General features: G+C 40.6%; 1 protein-coding gene across 1 annotated transcript; it reads left to right on the top strand.

Annotated features, from left to right (window-relative positions):
• The first annotated feature begins 1497 nt into the window (after positions 1-1497).
• On the top strand, positions 1498-18949 carry LOC127652293 (eukaryotic translation initiation factor 3 subunit G-like). The gene is made up of 9 exons (XM_052138433.1): positions 1498-1502; positions 2226-2289; positions 15657-15806; positions 16677-16781; positions 17362-17551; positions 18210-18317; positions 18403-18539; positions 18679-18785; positions 18863-18949. The coding sequence occupies exons 1-9, from the start codon at positions 1498-1500 to the stop codon at positions 18876-18878; spliced, it is 882 nt and encodes a 293-aa protein (XP_051994393.1). The 3' UTR covers positions 18879-18949.
• Positions 18950-19718: the final 769 nt, after the last annotated feature.

The raw sequence follows: 19718 nt of genomic DNA on the forward strand, positions 1-19718 counted from the left end.
CACAATTGCAGCACCTAACCTCAGCACCTGCTTCACACCTACCATAATCATGCTCACCTCCACAACAAGCACATCTCTTTTTTGCCTTACAGACATTAGCAATGTGTCCATATATCTGGCATTTATAACATCTTAACGCTGCTTTCACATATTCTCTTACTGGATAACTAATATAACCGATTTTAACTCGATCTGGTAATATCCCATCTTCAAACTTTAGCATTACAGAAAAACTATCCCCTCTACTTCCCTCTCTATTCACCTGCAAAAGTCTGACCTCACCAACTTTCCCTCCCTCAATATTCCTCTTTATCTCTTCCATTGATACCTCCAAGGGTACTCTGGAGTGGTGGTGGCGTAGTGGCTAAAGCACAGGGCTGTTAATCAGAAGGTCGCTGGTTCGAACACCACGGCCACCACCATTGTGCCCTTGAGCAAGGCACTTAACTCCAGGTTGTTCTGGGGATTGTCCCTGTAATAATTGCACTGTAAGTCGCTTTGGATAAAAGTGTCTGCCAAATGCATAAATGTAAATGTAATTACACCACTTATCCATAACCTACTTGCCTACAACTCATTACCTCTTGCTTACACACCGTCAAAGCAATAGGACTAATCCCTATCATACCACTACTATCTTTGAACCGGACCATAATTTTAAACTCATCCCTTCTCCCTTCTACCACCCCCTCTCCTCCACTCCCCTTTGTACTACTTGCTAACCCTTCCCTGCTATTCTTTTTCCTCTTATTTGTGGATTTACCTCTCCCTTCTCCTACCTGTGTCCATCCTACCTCCATTTCATCTCCTTCTCTCTCCTCCGACTCCTCTCCATCATTCTTAGTCTCTGGTCACACTCTTTTTTATTCATGTTCGAGTCATCTCTCCCCTTCCCAACCGATTTCGCCACGACCGATCGTCCGAAGTCCGACTCAAAATTTTCTGATGTAAACAAACATCTCTCTCTCTCTCTCTCTCTCTCTCTCTCTCTCTCTCTCTCTCTCTCTCTCTCTCTCTCTCTCTCTCTCTCTCTCTCTCTCTCTCTCTGCCAACAGAGCGCGTTTCCACTTCCGCCTCTCCACCTGAACCCTAAGTCAGACTCTACATCAACGGCAAACTCTTCAGTACCCAACCTGACATGCACTGTTAACTGTGGGACCTTATATAGACAAGTGTGTGCCTTTCCAAATCATGTACAATCAACTGAATTTACCACAGGTGGACTCCAATCAAGTTGTAGAAACATCTCAAGGATGATCAGTGGAAACAGGATGCACCTGAGCTCAATTTTGAGTGTCATGGCAAAGGCTGTGTATATTTACTTAAATGTGATTTTTTAATTCTTAGTACATTTGCAAAGATTTCAAAAAACTTCTTTCACATTGTCATTATGGGGTATTGTTTATAGAATTTTGAGGAAAATAATTAATTTAATCAATTTTGAAATAATATATACGGTTCATAGAATACCCATAGGCGGGCTTGTTGTCAGACTACATGGGGTAAGTTGCACAACACCACCAAAGACATGGGTTTCATGTGAACATCGTGGGAGATGCATCATTCTGTCACCTTCCCGTCACAACCAGCAAAACAAATTATAGGCCTATACCTCCCTTAAAAATTAAACATGCATTAAACTGCAACTACAATTGAGGCACCAAAAAATTTATGAAGCAACAAACCTGAAAAAGGTAATGTAAAAAATATATAAATCAAAACGTTGTTTTAGCCAACAAATATTGTAATTGATAAATTGTATAGGCTACATTTATGGCATGTAAAACACATGTAACTTCCTGGTCTGATAAATAAGTGACAACATGAAAAACCTTTGTTTTTATGAACACATTTAAACTTACATAGAATGAATATATATATATATATATATATATATATATATATATATATATATATATATATATATATATATATACATTTTTTTTTCTTCATAAAACTATCATTTTATCTTTAAGCACACGCATCACGTCACGCCTGATCTCTCCGCCGCACGTACAGGGGTCGCAGTAGCGCCACGTGCCCTCCCAGCGCCTCCTCAGACCCGGGAAACACTTCTTCTCGAGGCTGCGCTGCAGACACCCGGTAAATATAAATATGCCATTGTTCAAATACGACGAGTACGTTTTTCATCGTAATATAGTCACGTAGATGTTTAGTTATGCGTTATTATGGTGGTTGGGCAACTAATGTGTATTTTTCCACAGCTCAAAGCCGAGCTGGGCCGATCAGGTGGAGGAGGAGGAGGAGGAGGAGGAGGAGGAGATGAAGGTACGATTCCGCAGCGCTCATATATTACACACATCAATCCACGTGCCTTAACACTAGAAATAATTAATTAAACTGATATTTACAGATATATGAGTATATTCGTTTGGAGATTTAAACAGTCAGTAAGTTTATCAGAAGAAGTCTTTGTGTTGTCGATACTATACTATCATAATGTACTACATTAAGAAATCAGTAATACTAAATTCATATGAAAATGGCGGTTTCAGTTTGATCGACTTTAGCTCTATGAACAACACTTTTAAAATAAACTGGATCAGACAATATTTTCAAAACCCATGGTCTGTTTGGAATACAATCCCTCATATTTTTTCTCATTTGTGTGGTATATAATTTTTATTAATGTGCAATTATAAGATTGAAAAGAGTTCCAATTAAACTCTAAATGTTATCAACAAGCACTACCCAAAGATTCTTTATCTGGAATAATGGCAATATTTTGTATAGGAATAAATCTTTATTTTTTCACAATTGGTTTAAGAATGGGTTGGTGAGTCAGTTATTCAATAATGAAGGTACTTTATTTGAGTTTGCAGACTTTATCTCAAAATACAAAATATCTATTACATTAAAATAATTCAATGTGGTTAAAAAAAGCTATACTGGCTGAGGTGGGCATGCATTTTAGAAATTGTGTCTAAATGTCTGCACTCTCTGTCTATCCTCCCAGACCTGAAAATACCCCAGTTGGTTTGATTTTCTTTTCCATGTTAAAATCTAACAATTATAAAATTAGATCCTTATTTCTGAGAGTTACTCATGTTATAATAATGTAAACTGGACTCAAAAATGTATAAGTGATATTGATATAAAATGCTCTTTCTGCGAAAGTTCTACTGAAACTATTTTTCATATATTTTGGACCTGCCAAGTTACACAGTGTTTCTGGAATGATGTTGAGAGATTCATTGCTGTTAATATCTTAAAAACTTTTCTCTTATCCTATAAGTATGTGATATTAGGTTATTATATTAAGGACCATTACTCAAAGGATGCTGGTTTCATTATAAATTTTATTTTATTTTTTATGTAAATTGCATATCCATAAATGTAAATTCCCAAATGGCAAACCTAACTTTATAGTGCTTAAGAAGATCAAAATGTGCATTGATGTAATGTCAAAATCTAAAAATAGCAAAGCAATTAAAACAATGGCAATATGTTCTTTATTTAAAATGTTTTACATAGAAAGTATTTACTTCTGCTTATTCAATAATATATAGATATGTACCCTCTCTATCTGTTTGTTTATTTTTCTTCTTTTTTTTTGGTTCTCTTACTCTGATTTACATTGTATTGTATGAAGCAAGTGATATGCTCCTTTGCTGTAATATTGAAATTACTATTGTACATGCTATTTGTTGATAATAAAGTGTTAAAAAAAAAAAAAATATATATATATCCATCCTATCATAATGTAACTGCCAATAGAGATGAAAGTTAGAGTAAGAAATGTTGACTTTGTTGGAAATAATTGGTGTGGTTTCAGTTTAGTATGTGTGAAATGATATTATGGATAACCAATAACTTGTAACTGGGTAATTGACAAATAACAACATTTTCAACTAGGTGTCAGGTTAGAGCTAATATAGATGTTTAAGACTGTATATATTTTTTACATTTAAACAATATATATATATATATATATATATATATATATATACAGTGAGGAAAATAAGTAATTGAACACCCTGCTATTTTGCAAGTTCTCCCACTTGGAAATCATGGAGGGGTCTGAAATTGTCATCGTAGGTGCATGTCCACTGTGAGAGACATAATCTAAAAAAAAATCCAGAAATCACAATATATGATTTTTAACTATTTATATGTATGATACAGCTGCAAATAAGTATTTGAACACCTGTCTATCAGCTAGAATTCTGACCCTCAAAGACCTGTTAGTCTGCCTTTAAAATGTCCACCTCCACTCCATTTATTATCCTAAATTAGATGCACCTGTTTGAGGTCGTTAGCTGCATAAAGACACCTGTCCACCCCATACAATCAGTAAGAATCCAACTACTAACATGGCCAAGACCAAAGAGCTGTCCAAAGACACTAGAGACAAAATTGTACACCTCCACAAGGCTGGAAAGGGCTACGGGAAATTGCCAAGCAGCTTGGTGAAAAAAGGTCCACTGTTGGAGCAATCATTAGAAAATGGAAGAAGCTAAACATGACTGTCAATCTCACTCGGACTGGGGCTCCATGCAAGATCTCACCTCGTGGGGTCTCAATGATCCTAAGAAAGGTGAGAAATCAGCCCAGAACTACACGGGAGGAGCTGGTCAATGACCTGAAAAGAGCTGGGACCACCGTTTCCAAGGTTACTGTTGGTAATACACTAAGACGTCATAGTTTGAAATCATGCATGGCACGGAAGGTTCCCCTGCTTAAACCAGTACATGTCAAGGCCCGTCTTAAGTTTGCCAATGACCATTTGGATGATCCAGAGGAGTCATGGGAGAAAGTCATGTGGTCAGATGAGACCAAAATAGAACTTTTTGGTCATAATTCCACTAACCGTGTTTGGAGGAAGAAGAATGATGAGTACCATCCCAAGAACACCATCCCTACTGTGAAGCATGGGGGTGGTAGCATCATGCTTTGGGGGTGTTTTTTCTGCACATGGGACAGGGCGACTGCACTGTATTAAGGAGAGGATGACTGGGGCCATGTATTGCGAGATTTTGGGGAACAACCTCCTTCCCTCAGTTAGAGCATTGAAGATGGGTCAAGGCTGGGTCTTCCAACATGACAATGACCGAAGCACACAGCCAGGATAACCAAGGAGTGGCTCTGTAAGAAGCATATCAAGGTTCTGGCGTGGCCTAGCCAGTCTCCAGACCTAAACCCAATAGAGAATCTTTGGAGGGAGCTCAAACTCCGTGTTTCTCAGCGACAGCCCAGAAACCTGACTGATCTAGAGAAGATCTGTGTGGAGGAGTGGGCCAAAATCCCTCCTGCAGTGTGTGCAAACCTGGTGAAAAACTACAGGAAACGTTTAATTGCAAACAAAGGCTACTGTACCAAATATTAACATTGATTTTCTCAGGTGTTCAAATACTTATTTGCAGCTGTATCATACAAATAAATAGTTAAAAAATCATACATTGTGATTTCTGGATTTTTTTTTTAGATTATGTCTCTCACAGTGGACATGCACCTACGATGACAATTTCAGACCCCTCCATGATTTCTAAGTGGGAGAACTTGCAAAATAGCAGGGTGTTCAAATACTTATTTTCCTCACTGTATATATATATATATATATATATATATATATATATATATATATATATATATATATTAATTGAAGTCAGAAGTTTACACACACACACTTTGTTAGTATTTGTTCGCATTGCATTTCAATTGTTTAACTTGGGTCAAATGATTTTGGGAAGCCTTTCACAAGCTTCTCACAGTAAGTTGTTGGAATTTTGGACCATTCCTCCAGACAGAACTGGTGTAACTGAGTCAGGTTTGTAGGCCTCCTTGCTCACACACACTTTTTCAGTTCTGCCCACAAATTTTATACCAGATTAAGGTCAGGGCTTTGTGATGGCCACTCCAATCCATTGACTTTGTTGTCCTTAAGCCATTTTGCCACAACCTTGGAGTTATGCTTGGAGTCATTGTCCATTTGGAAGACCCATTTGCGACTAGGGTTGCAACGGTATGAGATTTTCACGGTATGATAACCGTCTCAGAAAATATCACGGTATACGGTATTACACAATTACTATTATCATTGAAAACAGAAGAATTATTTATTTATTTTTGAGCAAACACTTTATTATAATTGAAACTTGAAACCATTTATTTTATTGAAGTATGTGTAAAGTCTCCCTTTTGAAAATAAAATAAATAGAAAAAATAAGAAAGCTAACAGAATTATAATAAACAGAATTATAAACATGATAAAAAATAGCATTTAACTATAACATGTTATATAACTAAAGCATGTTAGTTTACATGTTAGCATAGAATGTTTAATTAAATACTAAATGAAAAATAACTTAAGCTGTGTGAGCTTTTGAAGTAATGTCCTATGATTATTAACAGTTAACATATACTGTAGGTGCTCGACAGAGCCAGACTTCTCCTGTCTGTACCTTTTATCTCAGTGGTTCTCAACTGGTTTTACTTCAGGACAGATTTTACATTGGACATCAAGTGTCGACCTGCCATAGATTAAACATAACCTGTATTTAATGTATCCTGGGTTGCATTTCCTTTTATGTTACATAGTTTTGTTCATGGATTTCCATTACAAGGACATGCATCAAGTGACATTGATGATGTGAACAACAAAATCCTACAGGAAGTTTTCTGTCCCCCTTTCATAAATTTAAGAGCATATTTACTTATATGAGCCCATTATTATCCCGATTGTTACCTAATATTACATATTTATACACATATTACACAGAAGGAAAGACTCCTCATTACCATGGTTAAGTCAGTGTGCTAGTCTTAAATAATAGTAATAATAATAATACATTAATTTATTTATGAAAATAAATACTAGCTGAAACACATCTTGAAACTTTAACTACAACTGCCACTGTTGATATAAAATGAGGTCTAATAGATTCTACCTTTAGATTATTTCATCTTTCATCATTATTCCGATCTTTTGAAATCCGGGATGGCCGATTAATGCTGCCGATTTATTTTGGCCGATATGTGCTTGTTTTTAACCTCTTATTTGAACCTTTTATTTGAAAGATAAAATGCAACTCAAATAATTACTTAAGATAGACAAAATTTCTCAACAAATACATTTATTGAACACTTGACCAATCTGCACTTGTACACTTAAATTAAAAATGTATCATGTAAAAACATATTGTATAAATAATGTATAACAAATATATTAAATAAACAAAGCAGGTGTTACGAACTGCTCCGAGACACGAAGGTTGAGATCCAAATGCAGCTTTAATTAAGGGGCAATCCAGACACGTAATCCAATATTCAGAGCATCCAAGAGAAGCACAGGCATAACTATGGATGGGTATCGTTAAGGTTTTAATGTATTACTACTCTTACCGATACTGCTTATCGATCCGGTACTTTAACGGTATTCTTAATGGTTCTTTTTGTTTATATATATATATATATATATATATATATATATATATATATATATATTAAACAATAGATAAACAATTACACAAAGATAAACGTTATATAGGCACAGTGATTTAATTTCAGGAAGGTCTACTAACATTACTGTTCAGGTGTGGTCTAAAAAGAAATCTAATAAATTGTAAAATAACACTGCATAGTTTATCATAGATAGATTAATGCTTATTAAAGCAGAAGTTATTCATTCAAGAGCTGTAAGTGATTTTCTCTGTGCCTATTGTTGTTTGATTCACAGTAATGGCTCAATCGTCAGCATGTTTATTAGACTGCTTCCCCTTTAAGACCGAGTCTAACAGGCTCCTGATGCACCATATTTTCTACCAACTATTTCCATAACTATGTCCATTTAAGACATAAACTGTGTTTAAGTGAATCTCCAAGCCGGCCGTTTTGAAATATTTTTGTGTATAGTTGATCGTTTAGACGCGCACATGAAACCCAAAGTAGCCTATACTTTGCTTGTCTCGTTGCAGTCTGTATCGGAGCGCGCACCGCCTTGGGAACGTTATCTTGCGCTTTTTTATTATTAAACGCGTCCCGCAATTTAGCAACAGTAGCTAGACTGCATTTTACAACAATCACCGATCGTGCTGATTCTTACGTTAAGTTTGAGTTTTAGGGAGAAATGTCAGTGCACCGCTGTGAAGGGAAGGAAGTTGTGCTAGACAGAATGCGGCTTATGTATAAATATTAAATATATAAACTTTTTGTAATCTTTGGAAGGCGAAATCTAAAATAAAATCAGACTAATATCACTGATCTAAAGTGTAACCAGGCTACGTTTGAATGTTTAGTTCTGTCACTCATTAAGCAGGGCTCGTGTTGTGCTTGCTGTGGCACCGCGTGAGAGATCTCCCTCTCTCTGACTGCGAATAGCTAAATTGCATCGCAGACAAATGGTTTCATATTATTATACATAGAAATGGCTGGCGAGATATTCTCTTTATAGCAATAATACATTTATTTTCTTAATTTCTCCAGTACCGACAGCAGAATCGATAACGTCCGAGCTTACCAAAGCCAGTCCTTCACTAGCCTATAGTGCGTTGGTATCTTTTTTATTACTTAATTCTCTGCATTGAGTGACAACCCTCTCAAATATAAGACACACAAACAGAACAAATTAAAGTCTCAGATTCACTGTCTGTAATTGCAAAATTCTTGCTTACTTATTGTGACATGATAGCAACCCTTCTGCTGTGATAATGCAACTTCAACTACGCTATCAATATCCAAAGTAGCTGAACGTCATGTCGCCTATAGCGTTTGTCGTGTTTTTTCTTGAAGTTGGCAGTAACATATCAAAAGTTTTTAATTAAATATAAAGGAGTTATACAAATTTAATGCTTACCGTTTTCTCCAAGGAACTTGGCTCCTTCCTTAGGCACTGGATGAGGTCTGCTCACTGTGCTGGAAAATGACTCTAGGGGCAGCGTGCGTCGAACACGTGTTCCAAAACAACACTAGGCTGCCCACAGATGCGCCTGCCTAATAATCGGCTTGATATACTTGGATATTGGCCGATGCCGATTATGTAAAAAAAAATGCAAAAAATCGTCCGACCGATTAATCGGTCGACCTCTAGCCTAAAGTATTATATTGCTCTACAAACTTTTCTATCAGGCATTAAAATAACTGAATAAAGGCTGAGCTTACACATTTATTTTACCATCTCTACTTCCCTGTTAATTTATGATTCAATTAACACTCTACATCAGGGGTCTGTTTTATATATATATATATATATATATATATATATATATATATATATATATATATATATATAAAATGTATAGAACTTTTCATGAGTTTACATGTTTTTTTCTAAAACTTTACCCGTTTACATGCTAAAAGGGTCATGAGTTTACCGAGGGTCTCCTCGATGGATTAATTTCCAGCACACAACTGAATAATACCGACTGCTGTCACGAATGTGGAAAGGAGAAGGCGGACAGGGAATTCGGATCCAATAGCGGTTTAATCGATAAACAATAGGATGAACACAAAACACTGGAACAAATAAAAGGGTCCTCAGTGGGAAAAGTAAACTCAACACAAACTCACACACGGGTGAACACGAGTTGACAAACATCCATGAACAGCAGGGTAATCCTCGAACGAACACGAAAAGAGATAGCACACACTGACAAAGGCATGAACGAGAAACGATAACAATCGACAATGGAGAGAGGAAACGACGTGGTTTAAGTAGACAGACACCGTGATAACAAAATAAGCGACAGGTGCGGACAATAACGCTGTGACAGCGGTGATGAGGAGTGAGGAAGAAGGGAAGTGTAGTTTAAACAGAGACATTGAAACACAGGCGGACAACAAGGAAGAAATGACAGGGAGCGTGTTAGGTGAAACAGAAAACACGGGACGGATAACGAGGAAGAGTGACATGGAACGTGACTGGCGAGGGTGAAACAGAAAACACGGGACGGACCACATGGAAACGTGACATGAACGTGACTAGAGAAACAGAGGACACAGTGAGGACAACAGGGGATCGTGACAGAATCCCCCCTCAAAAGGACCGGATTCCAGACGGTCTTACGAAACAGAAAAGGAAAAATAGCAGGGATAAACAAATGTTCAAGGAGAGGGGGGATAGGAAAGTGGAAAAACAGACAGACCAAAGGGGGCACAAGGGACACGGAGACAGACCAAGGGGGCACCAGGGACACGGAGACAGACCACGGGGGCAAAAGGGGAAATTAGGCAGTCCAAGGAGGCAAAAGGGGCACAAGGGGAAACTAGGCAGTCCAAGGAGGCAAAAGGGGAGATGAGACAGTCCACGGGGGCACAAAGGGCAGACAGGCAGACCCGGGAGGCCGAGAGGGCAGGTAAGCAGTCTCTGGGGGTGTGTGCAGGGAACCGGGTCAGGTGGCCCGGGGGACATCCACCGGGTAGGGACAGGTTTAGGAGGCCTGGGAGATGGCCGTAGAGCAGGGACCTGTTCAGGGGGCCTGGGAGGTGGCCACAGGACAGAGGCCGGTTTAGATGGCCTGGGAGCTGGCCACTTGGCAAGGGCCGTTCAGGGGACCTGGGAGGTGGCCACAGGACATGGACCGTTCGAGGAGGCCTGGGAGGCGGCCACAAGACAGGTCCAGGGGGCCTGGGAGGTGGCCACAAGACAGGGACAGGTCCAGGGGCCAAGCTGCGAGGGGCTCTGGAGACGAAGCTGAGGGAGGCTCTGGGGGCTCAGGAGGCGGAGCTGAGGGAGGCTCTGGGGTCTCAGGAGGCGGAGCTGAGGGAGGCTCTGGGGCCTCAGGAGGCGGAGCCGTGGGAGGCTCAGGAGGCAGAGCCGTGGGAGGCTCAGGAGGCAGAGCCGTGGGATGTTCGAGAGGCGGAGCCCTAGAAAGCTCTGGAGTCTCTGGGTGCAGAGCCGTAGGAGGCTCTGGAGGTGGAGCCATAGGAGGCTCGAGAGGCTTGAGGGGCAGAGCCCTAGAAGACTCGAGTGACTTGAGGGGTGGAGCTCTGGGAGGCTCGAGGGGCCTGAGAGGCGGAGCCCTGGGAGGCTCGGGAGGAGGAGCCCTGGGAGGCTTGAGAGGAGGAGCCCTGGGAGGCTCGAGAGACTTGAGAGGCGGAGTCCTGGAAGACTCGGGAGGCGGAGCTCTGGGAAGCTCGAGAGGAGCCCTGGAAGACTCGGTAGGCGGGGCTCTGGAAAGCTCGGGAGGCGGAGCGCTGGAAAGCTCGGGAGGCGTTGGCGCTTGGACGGTCGAGGCTACAGGCGCTGGCTCAGGGACGGTCGAGGCTACAGGCGCTGGCTCAGGGACGGTCGAGGCTACAGGCGCTGGCTCAGGGACGGTCGAGGCTACAGGCGCTGGCTCACGGGCATCTGAGGCTACAGGCACTGGCTCACGGGCATCTGATGCTACAGACATGGGCTGGTTGACCGTGGTATGCGCGAGCTTGGGTTCGCTGGACGCTGGGGGCCGAGCCACGGGGGGTTCTGGGGACGGAGCTGCGGTAGACGGAGGCTGGAGAGCAGAGACCCTTCCTTTTCTCCTCTTCCTCCGGGCGGATGAGGCTGACAACGCTGGAACGCTGTTCGTGGTTGGCGTGGCCTCAGGCTCGCTGGCCGTGGCTGGAGTGGGCACAGGCTTGCTGACCGTGGCTGGAGTGGGCTCAGGCTCGCTGACCGTGGCTGGAGTGGGCTCAGGCTCGCAGGTCGGGGCAGGCGTGGGCACCGTCTCGCAGACCGGGGCAGGCGTGGGCTTTGGCTAGCAGACCGGGGCAGGCGTGGGCTCTGGCTCGCAGACCGGGGCAGGCGTAGAGAGTCCAGAGGCGGGAACCGGGATCGAGAAAATTCCTCCACGACGAGACTCACGTATTCCTGCCAGGTGTAGTCTCCAATCTCCGGCAAAACACAACACCGGTGTGTAGGTACCCCAATCCTGTAGACGGTCTTCAGGAGGTTGTCATCCCAACCGGTGTAGCCGGCCATGCAGGAGAAAAAATGGGAGAACTCACGGATGTTTAGCTCCATATGCGTCAGTCCCACGAAGAAAGCCGCTGGATCCATTGTGGTCGATCGTTCTGTCACGAATGTGGAAAGGAGAAGGCAGACAGGGAATTCGGATCCAAAAGCGGTTTAATCGATAAACAATAGGATGAACACAAAACACTGGAACAAATAAAAGGGTCCTCAATGGGAAAAGTAAACTCAACACAAACTCACACACGGGTGAACACGAGTTGACAAACATCCATGAACAGCAGGGTAATCCTCGAACGAACACGAAAAGAGATAGCGCACACACTGACAAAGGCATGAACGAGAAACGATAACGATCGACAACGGAGAGAGGAAACGACGGGGTTTAAGTAGACAGACACCGTGATAACAAAATAAGCGACAGGTGCGGACAATAACGCTGTGACAGCGATGATGAGGAGTGAGGAAGAAGGGAAGTGTAGTTTAAACAGAGACGTTGAAACACAGGCGGACAACAAGGAAGAAATGACAGGGAGCGTGTTAGGTGAAACAGAAAACACGGGACGGATAACGAGGAAGAGTGACATGGAACGTGACTGGCGAGGGTGAAACAGAAAACACGGGACGGACCACATGGAAACGTGACATGAACGTGACTAGAGAAACAGAGGACACAGTGAGGACAACAGGGGATCGTGACAACTGCATGACTATGATAAATGATGACTGCAAGAGTTAGATTAACATACAGGTGCAAAGGGACTTCAATATTTCTAAATTGCACAAATAAAAAATTACATTTACATATTCGTCTCTGGCTTGCTTTTGCTCGCATGTCAATGATGCCGAGAACTACTGTTATATTTAATTTAATCACTGAGAAGGTTTACCTGCAAAATTAGTAGCGCCAAACATCACAAGCAGCCTCAAGAATGGACACAGAGTAGCCGTATAACACTTTTCCTTGAGCAGCATATTGCACTACAGATCACTATATTTTAAGCAAAAGGGGGAAAGCAAGAGCCTGAAAAAGCACACTCGCGTGTATGGTTGCCAGATTGCACAAAATAATTATAACATTAGGCGGAATATTTCCAATTTGCGCAAGTATAAATCTCAAACTGGGGGTGTTGTGTCTCTTATCTGGTAACCCTGAGCATGTTAAACGCTTGTGGAGACGCGTTAGGTCCCAATGCATGTTAACTGAAATATCAATTGAAAACAAATCTGCTTTAGCTGTTTGCAAGATTATCAGTAAATCTGCCTCGGCAGTCTTAAATAGTCTATCACTTGGGCGGCTGCTGAAATATCTTCAATGGGAGAACCATGTCATTGTTCTTTCCCTGCTGTCCACAACCCAGTCCAAATAGACCAGTTGAGAAACACTGCTTTAACTCACACGCACTCGCCTTGCTCTCTCTGATGTCTTGAGATGTTGCTTCAATATATCCACATAATATTCCTTCCTCATGATGCCATCTATTTTGTGAAGTGCACCAGTCCCTCCTGCAGCAAAGCACCACCACAACATGATGCTGCCGCCCCCATACTTCACAGTTGGGATGGTGTTCTTCAGCTTGCAAGCCTCATCCTTTTTCCTCCAAAAATAACGATGGTCATTATGGCCAAACAGTAAAATTTTTGTTTCATCAGACCAGAGGACTTTTCTACAAAAAGTAAGTTCTTTGTCCCCATGTGCACTTGCAAACTGTAGTCTGGCTTTTTATGGTGGTTTTGGAGCAGTGGCTTCTTCCTTGCTGAGCAGCCTTTCAGGTTATATCGATATAGGACTCGTTTTACTGTGGATATAGATACTTGTCTGCCTGTTTCCTCCAGCATCATCACAAGATCCTTTGCTTTTGTTCTGGGATTGATGTGCACTTTTCGCACCAAACTATATTAATCTCTAGGATAATGCATCTCCTTGAGTGGTATGATTGCTGCGTGGTCCCATGGTGTTTATATTTGTATACATTTTTTTGGTACAGATGAATGTGGTACCTTCAGCTATTTGGAAATTGCTACCAAGGATGATCCAGACTTGTGGAGGTCCATTATTTATTTTTTCTGAGGTTTGATTTTTCTTATTTTCCCATGATGTCAAGCAAAAAAAAAAAAACACACTGAGTTAGAAGGTAGGCCTTAAACAAAAACACAGGTACACCTCCCAATTCAGTACAACTCCTATAAAAAGATAATTGTCTAAAGGCTTTACATCGTTTTCTGGAATTTTCCAAGCTGCTTAGAGGCACAGTTAACTTGGTGTATGTAAACTTCTGACCCACTGGAATTGTGATATAGTCCATTTAAAAGTGAAACAATCTGTCTGTAAACAATTGTTGGAAAAATTACTCATGTCATGCACAAAGTAGATGTCCTAAACAATGGTTAAATGTGGTTAATAAATTAGTTTATTGACTTCAACCTAAGTGCATGCAAACTTCTGTCTTCAAGTGTGTTGTGTATATGTATGTACATATGCATCTATATATGTATGTATGTATATATGTATCCCATATAAATAGTCCTGTGGTTTGACATTCATTTTTAAAAATAAGAATATTTCATGTAGTCTCAAATTTAATTTGAGTTGATAAGAACTTGCAAAATATGTGTACAAGAATTAACAATACTAGATATGTAAAGTTTGTCAACACAAACTTCAGTGTTGACTTGACAAAGCCTTGACTGAAAGTGAAACACTAATTCGTTTTGAAGGTTACAGATAGATAGATAGAAAGAAAGAAAGAGAGACAGTTAAAGCAGATTTAAGGCCTTGTTGTCAATTAATTTTTTTGACAGTTGGAGTTTGAATCATCTCGGCCCATAGAGCCCATAGAGTTAAAGGTGCTATAAGCTGTTTATTTTAGCGTTCTGGAACTTCCACCAGACCAGCCTTTGAATTAGCCACACCCCCTTTTTCCAACTCCCTGCACACCAAAGAATACTCTTGCTGATGGGAGTGATGTTCCAAATGCACATGATGTGTTGCCACTCAGTTCAACACTTGTATCTCAAACAATGTTCATATTCACACAGACTGGGGTGATGGTAAAGCATTCAACACACATTTGTAAGGCACCTTCTTCACTCAAGTGTTGCTAGTTGCTACATTTTCTGTTGTTTACGATTGCGCCCCTTTCGCTACCTACGTCAACATAGTACTATCACTACTTGAACTAAAAAAAAATTACGTAGAAAAGTGCAGAAGTGTGCGGTTTGGGACACACCTACAGACACGCTAAAAAGCGTTGTGTTGGAGCAGATGGAGGGCAATGGGTCCCCCTTAGCATTTCACTGTCTGACCCTAAATGTTTTGCAGGAGCAGGACACTGTGCCGGCCCTTATACAAGCATGTGTGGGCTTCTCTGTGAACGTGGACAATGATTGACGGGCAGAAAGTCTTCTGATTGGCTAAACAAAGGATTTAACCACAGCCTTTAGACATCTTTAACTCTGTTGTTTTCAGAGCCTAGGGCTGTTACAGACATGTGTGTGTGTGTGTGTGTGTGATATTTCATAGCACCTATCTCAGTGATAGCTAATAGGCATGTTTTCTGCATGTCATTGGGAAAAAAATTTGTGAAATGTGTTAATTCAGAAAAGTCATAGCAACCAGAATCATGGTCTAAAAGCCTAAACCATGTCTGTAGAATAAGTATGTTTCAAGCCAACATGATGTTTAGAATCATATTGGAAGTGTAGCTAGTCAAGTTAATGACCCAGCTACAGTTTCTCTCTCATTAGTCAGTGTATCTTAAACATTTGTCCTCTCTACAAACCTCATATCAAAAATTTATTTCTTTTAATAGGTTCACTCCCTTCACCAAAAGAGACAGTTAAAGGTAATATTAAGACTGTCAAAGAATACAAGATTGAAGAAGATGGCAAGAAGTGTAAGGTGAGCAGTGTTTTGTATTAATTTTTTTAATGTGGAAAGGTTTACACTTACATTGCCAGATTGTGCAGATCAAATCGAAGATTGTCAGGACTTTCAAAATTGAGACACGGAAGGCCTCCAAAGCAGTGGCCAGTAGAAAGGTATAATGTCTTTATGTCTCACTAGCTGCTTTTCCACTTCTGGGCCAGTGCGAGCCAGGTCTATCAACTGACCAGCAAACCTGCAACGTTGCCCTAAAACCCACCCTTAACATGCTGCCCTGGTGCCAACGTCAAACAACCCACCCATTTCACAAGCAAGAGGGAAGCTCATGTTGTCTAGATATCTAGAATATAGTTTGTAAACATTAACTAGATAGCAAGATATGTTAGTGTTAACTCACTGACTGTAACTGCCATGGTGTCCTAAGTGGTCTCTCTACTAACAGCGGGACGATGTCCCGGCACACTGTCCATGATCTCGAACCATGATCTTTGGGCACCGCTTTGGCCATTGTGCGTTTTAACAGATTTGCTCTGTGGTTGCAATTTTACAATTTTTCCCAAACCTGTACTGTTGTGTGCTGGATACACAACATGCAAGTTTGACTATCTTGGTGCTGAAACCTTTGACCTGACACAATGAAACTCCTCCCTTGACACTGACCTCACCCCAATCGCCCTTGTTTGGCCCAAGGGTAATCGGCCGAGTAAGCCCTGAGGAGGCCTGATGAAGCCTTGGAAGTGACGGTGGGAACAACTGTCACGCTGTATTATGCCCTCATTTGGCCTGATGGTTTAATTTTTTTTTTTTTTTTTTAAAGACACTATCCAATAAACACATCATTAATTGCTATATGTGGGTGTTTTTGTTTTGTCCATTTACCAACAGAACTTGAAGAAATTTGGCAATTCGGATTTTGACCAACCAGGTCCCAATGTTGCCACCATGACAGTGAGTGATGATGTCTTCATGACCTTCACTTCCAATAAAGAGGTATGACATTGATGAGATCAATCTTTTGCATGATTTCACAGTATAAAAATTGCATGTATATTATTGATCATTAGATTAATCAATAGGTTTGATCTGCTGCATAATGTTTTATGATTAAATTGAGTGTGTCTTTTGTTAATATTTGAGCATCCTCAGAGCTAAGTGGAATACTGTAGTAATAGAAATCTCTCTAAAGAAAGAAAATCTTTATTCAACAACTACAAATAACTCAAATTCATGGAAATTCATTGATAAAAAGGTGTTTGTAACACTGCCAGTTACAATACTGATTTTTCATTTCCTTGTTTACATCTCTCAGAAATAACCAATCAGGGCTACGTTTTTCCAAAAGCATCAGTCTAAGTAGATTGAAGAAACATTTGGCATCATTGGCCTCTACGGTCAACTCAAAAGTGCTTTTGGGAAACGCAGCCCTGGTTGTTATGGTTATATGGGGAAGGCAGTTTGCTTTGTTTAGCTGTTCAGTTCTGGGTACAAGCTGATATTTTAGTCATCAGAATGTTTCACTTCCCCGTTCTGTTGACGCCAACTTGAAGTTATTATCCCATCTAATTTAAAGGACTTGAATGCCCAAGACCAGGATGAGGATCCCATGAACAAGCTGAAAAGACAGAAGATTGTGTCCTGCCGTATTTGCAAAGGAGATCACTGGACCACCCGCTGTCCATACAAGGACACGCTTGGTCCAATGCAGAAGGAACTGGCCGAGCAGTTGGGCCTGTCCACAGGGGAAAAAGAGAAAGCGGCAGGTATGTTAAAGGGACAGATCATCCAAAAATGTATTTGTGATTCCTAACCCATATGACTAGCTTGCTTTCATGGAACACAAACCGAAATGATTGTTTAGAATATTTGTGTTTCTCAAAAGAAATGGTCATATAGGTTTGGAACAGCATGAGTAAATGATGACAGAATTAGGGCTGCTCGATTATGGCAAAAATCATTATCACGATTATTATGTTCAAAATTCAGCTCATGAGTATTTAACAGGACTTTGAAAACATCATGCATTTATTAAACTTTAAAAAAACTACAAAAAAAACTCCTTGAAACAAGGAAATCCAAACTGCTGAATTGGATTTACCTTTCTTGTTGACCAAAGGATCTCTTTCTGTCATCTTGGCTTGAGCTAAACTAAACATGCCACAGCCTGGCAGGGAGTGAGTTTAGGCTTTTAGGGAGGGCTGAAAGCACACCACTCTAAAGGGGTGTGCTGTATTTATAACACAAGACAAAACGAGAGCATCATTCCAAACGTAATGTGGCAAAATAATCATTTTATCTCGATTGTCTCGCTTTCATAATCGTTGGAAGCCAAAAGTAATTGAAAATAAAATGAATTGCCCAGCCCTAGACAGCATCCCTTTCATTATATCCTGGGAATAATTCCTTTTCTTTGATATCTAGATCCTGAACCTGCTCAGCCAGTCCAGAATAAGACCGGGAAATATGTTCCACCAAACCTGCGGGACGGTGCTACACGCAGAGGAGAGTCCATGCAGCCTAAACGCAGAGGTGCGTGTTTGGAATTATTGGCAAATGCATACCATTTTTAAACACTGAAGACTTGGAAACTCATATGTTCATAATTTGTCTACAGCTAATAATAACGCTACAATCCGTGTGACCAACCTGTCTGAGGACACCAGAGAAACAGACCTCCAGGAGCTGTTCAGACCTTTTGGTTCCATCTCTAGAATATATCTGATCAAGGACAAGAACACAGGCCAGTTGAAGGTGAGAAACATGAGCATTCATCACAAGACATATACAAGTGACATCCACTCAGACAGGGATGAACAAAAAAGGAACAGAAGTATGAAAATAGTTTGTGAGCAACATCACATCCATGTAACCTATTTTGCCTTCACTCCAGGGCTTTGCCTTCATCAAATTCCACCGCCATGAGGACGCTGCCAGAGCCATTGCTGGGGTGTCAGGATTTGGATACGATCATCCAATTCTCAACGTGGAATGGGCCAAGTGAGTTTCCAGAAACTGAGCTTTGGTAAATGATCTGTGTTTTCACTGATCTAATCATGATTTTCTTTTTCCTGCAGACCCTCCAACAACTGAGTTGCATAAATATTCCAGGTTCCAATTGTGCAAGGCAGTGATCAAAATAAATGCAAATAATGTTAAATCCATTTGTGCAATCTGTCTTCACATCAACATTGGTCCTTCAGTAGTTTTAACTGTTTAACTTCCTGATGCTAAACCAGCAAATGAGAAACTAGAGATGCAGTCTTTTAGAGAAATGCAGCAGTGCTTTTGCTAAATGTTCTTAGGGGTGAATAAGAGGAATTGTGTTAAAGTGGGAGTCACTCGAGTTTTTATGAACATTGTGCGTCAAGTTGCCAAAATCTGTAACAGACCTAGGTTAATTTCAACAGTGTATGAACCGAATCTTTGGCATGCATTCCAACACTAGTTTGTCCCCCAGGGTGAATGAACAAACAAGATATGCCTATAAACACTCGCAAAACCAGATTTGATGGCAAATGAACACTTCGACATTACATGTGATACAAGACTGGTGTGCTCTACTCAGTCAAATGCATGTGATAACCAGATTTAAATAAACTTATCTGGTGCCCATACGAGAAGCACATTAGCAGAAATACTTAGTGGTCCGACTTTAAAAGAACAACTTAAACTACAGCTACAAGTGATAATTCATTTTAAATATACATGATTAAAGTTTCTGCTTTTGAACTTTCTGGCCTGTTAAGCAAAATCAATAGGTGTAAAATATCAGGAACAAGTAGCAATTGTCAGATGCAATTCATAGACACCAATCTGAATTATGGGAATATTCAAGTTTAAAACCAAATTCTGACTGTAAAATTCAGTCAGTCAAATGTAAAATAATTTTCTACATAAGCATAAATATATACACACATACAAATAATTTCT

Source organism: Xyrauchen texanus, chromosome 12 (genome assembly GCF_025860055.1).
Source record: "Xyrauchen texanus isolate HMW12.3.18 chromosome 12, RBS_HiC_50CHRs, whole genome shotgun sequence".
In the NCBI taxonomy this organism is placed as follows: domain Eukaryota; kingdom Metazoa; phylum Chordata; class Actinopteri; order Cypriniformes; family Catostomidae; genus Xyrauchen; species Xyrauchen texanus.

What these genes read in the sequence shown, in the direction of transcription:
- LOC127652293 (XM_052138433.1), top strand. An exon ending in CCTTCACTTCCAATAAAGAG is followed by an intron (nt 16,782 to 17,361) that starts GTATGACATTGA and finishes TCTAATTTAAAG; the next exon opens with GACTTGAATGCCCAAGACCA. An exon ending in AGAACACAGGCCAGTTGAAG is followed by an intron (nt 18,540 to 18,678) that starts GTGAGAAACATG and finishes CCTTCACTCCAG; the next exon opens with GGCTTTGCCTTCATCAAATT.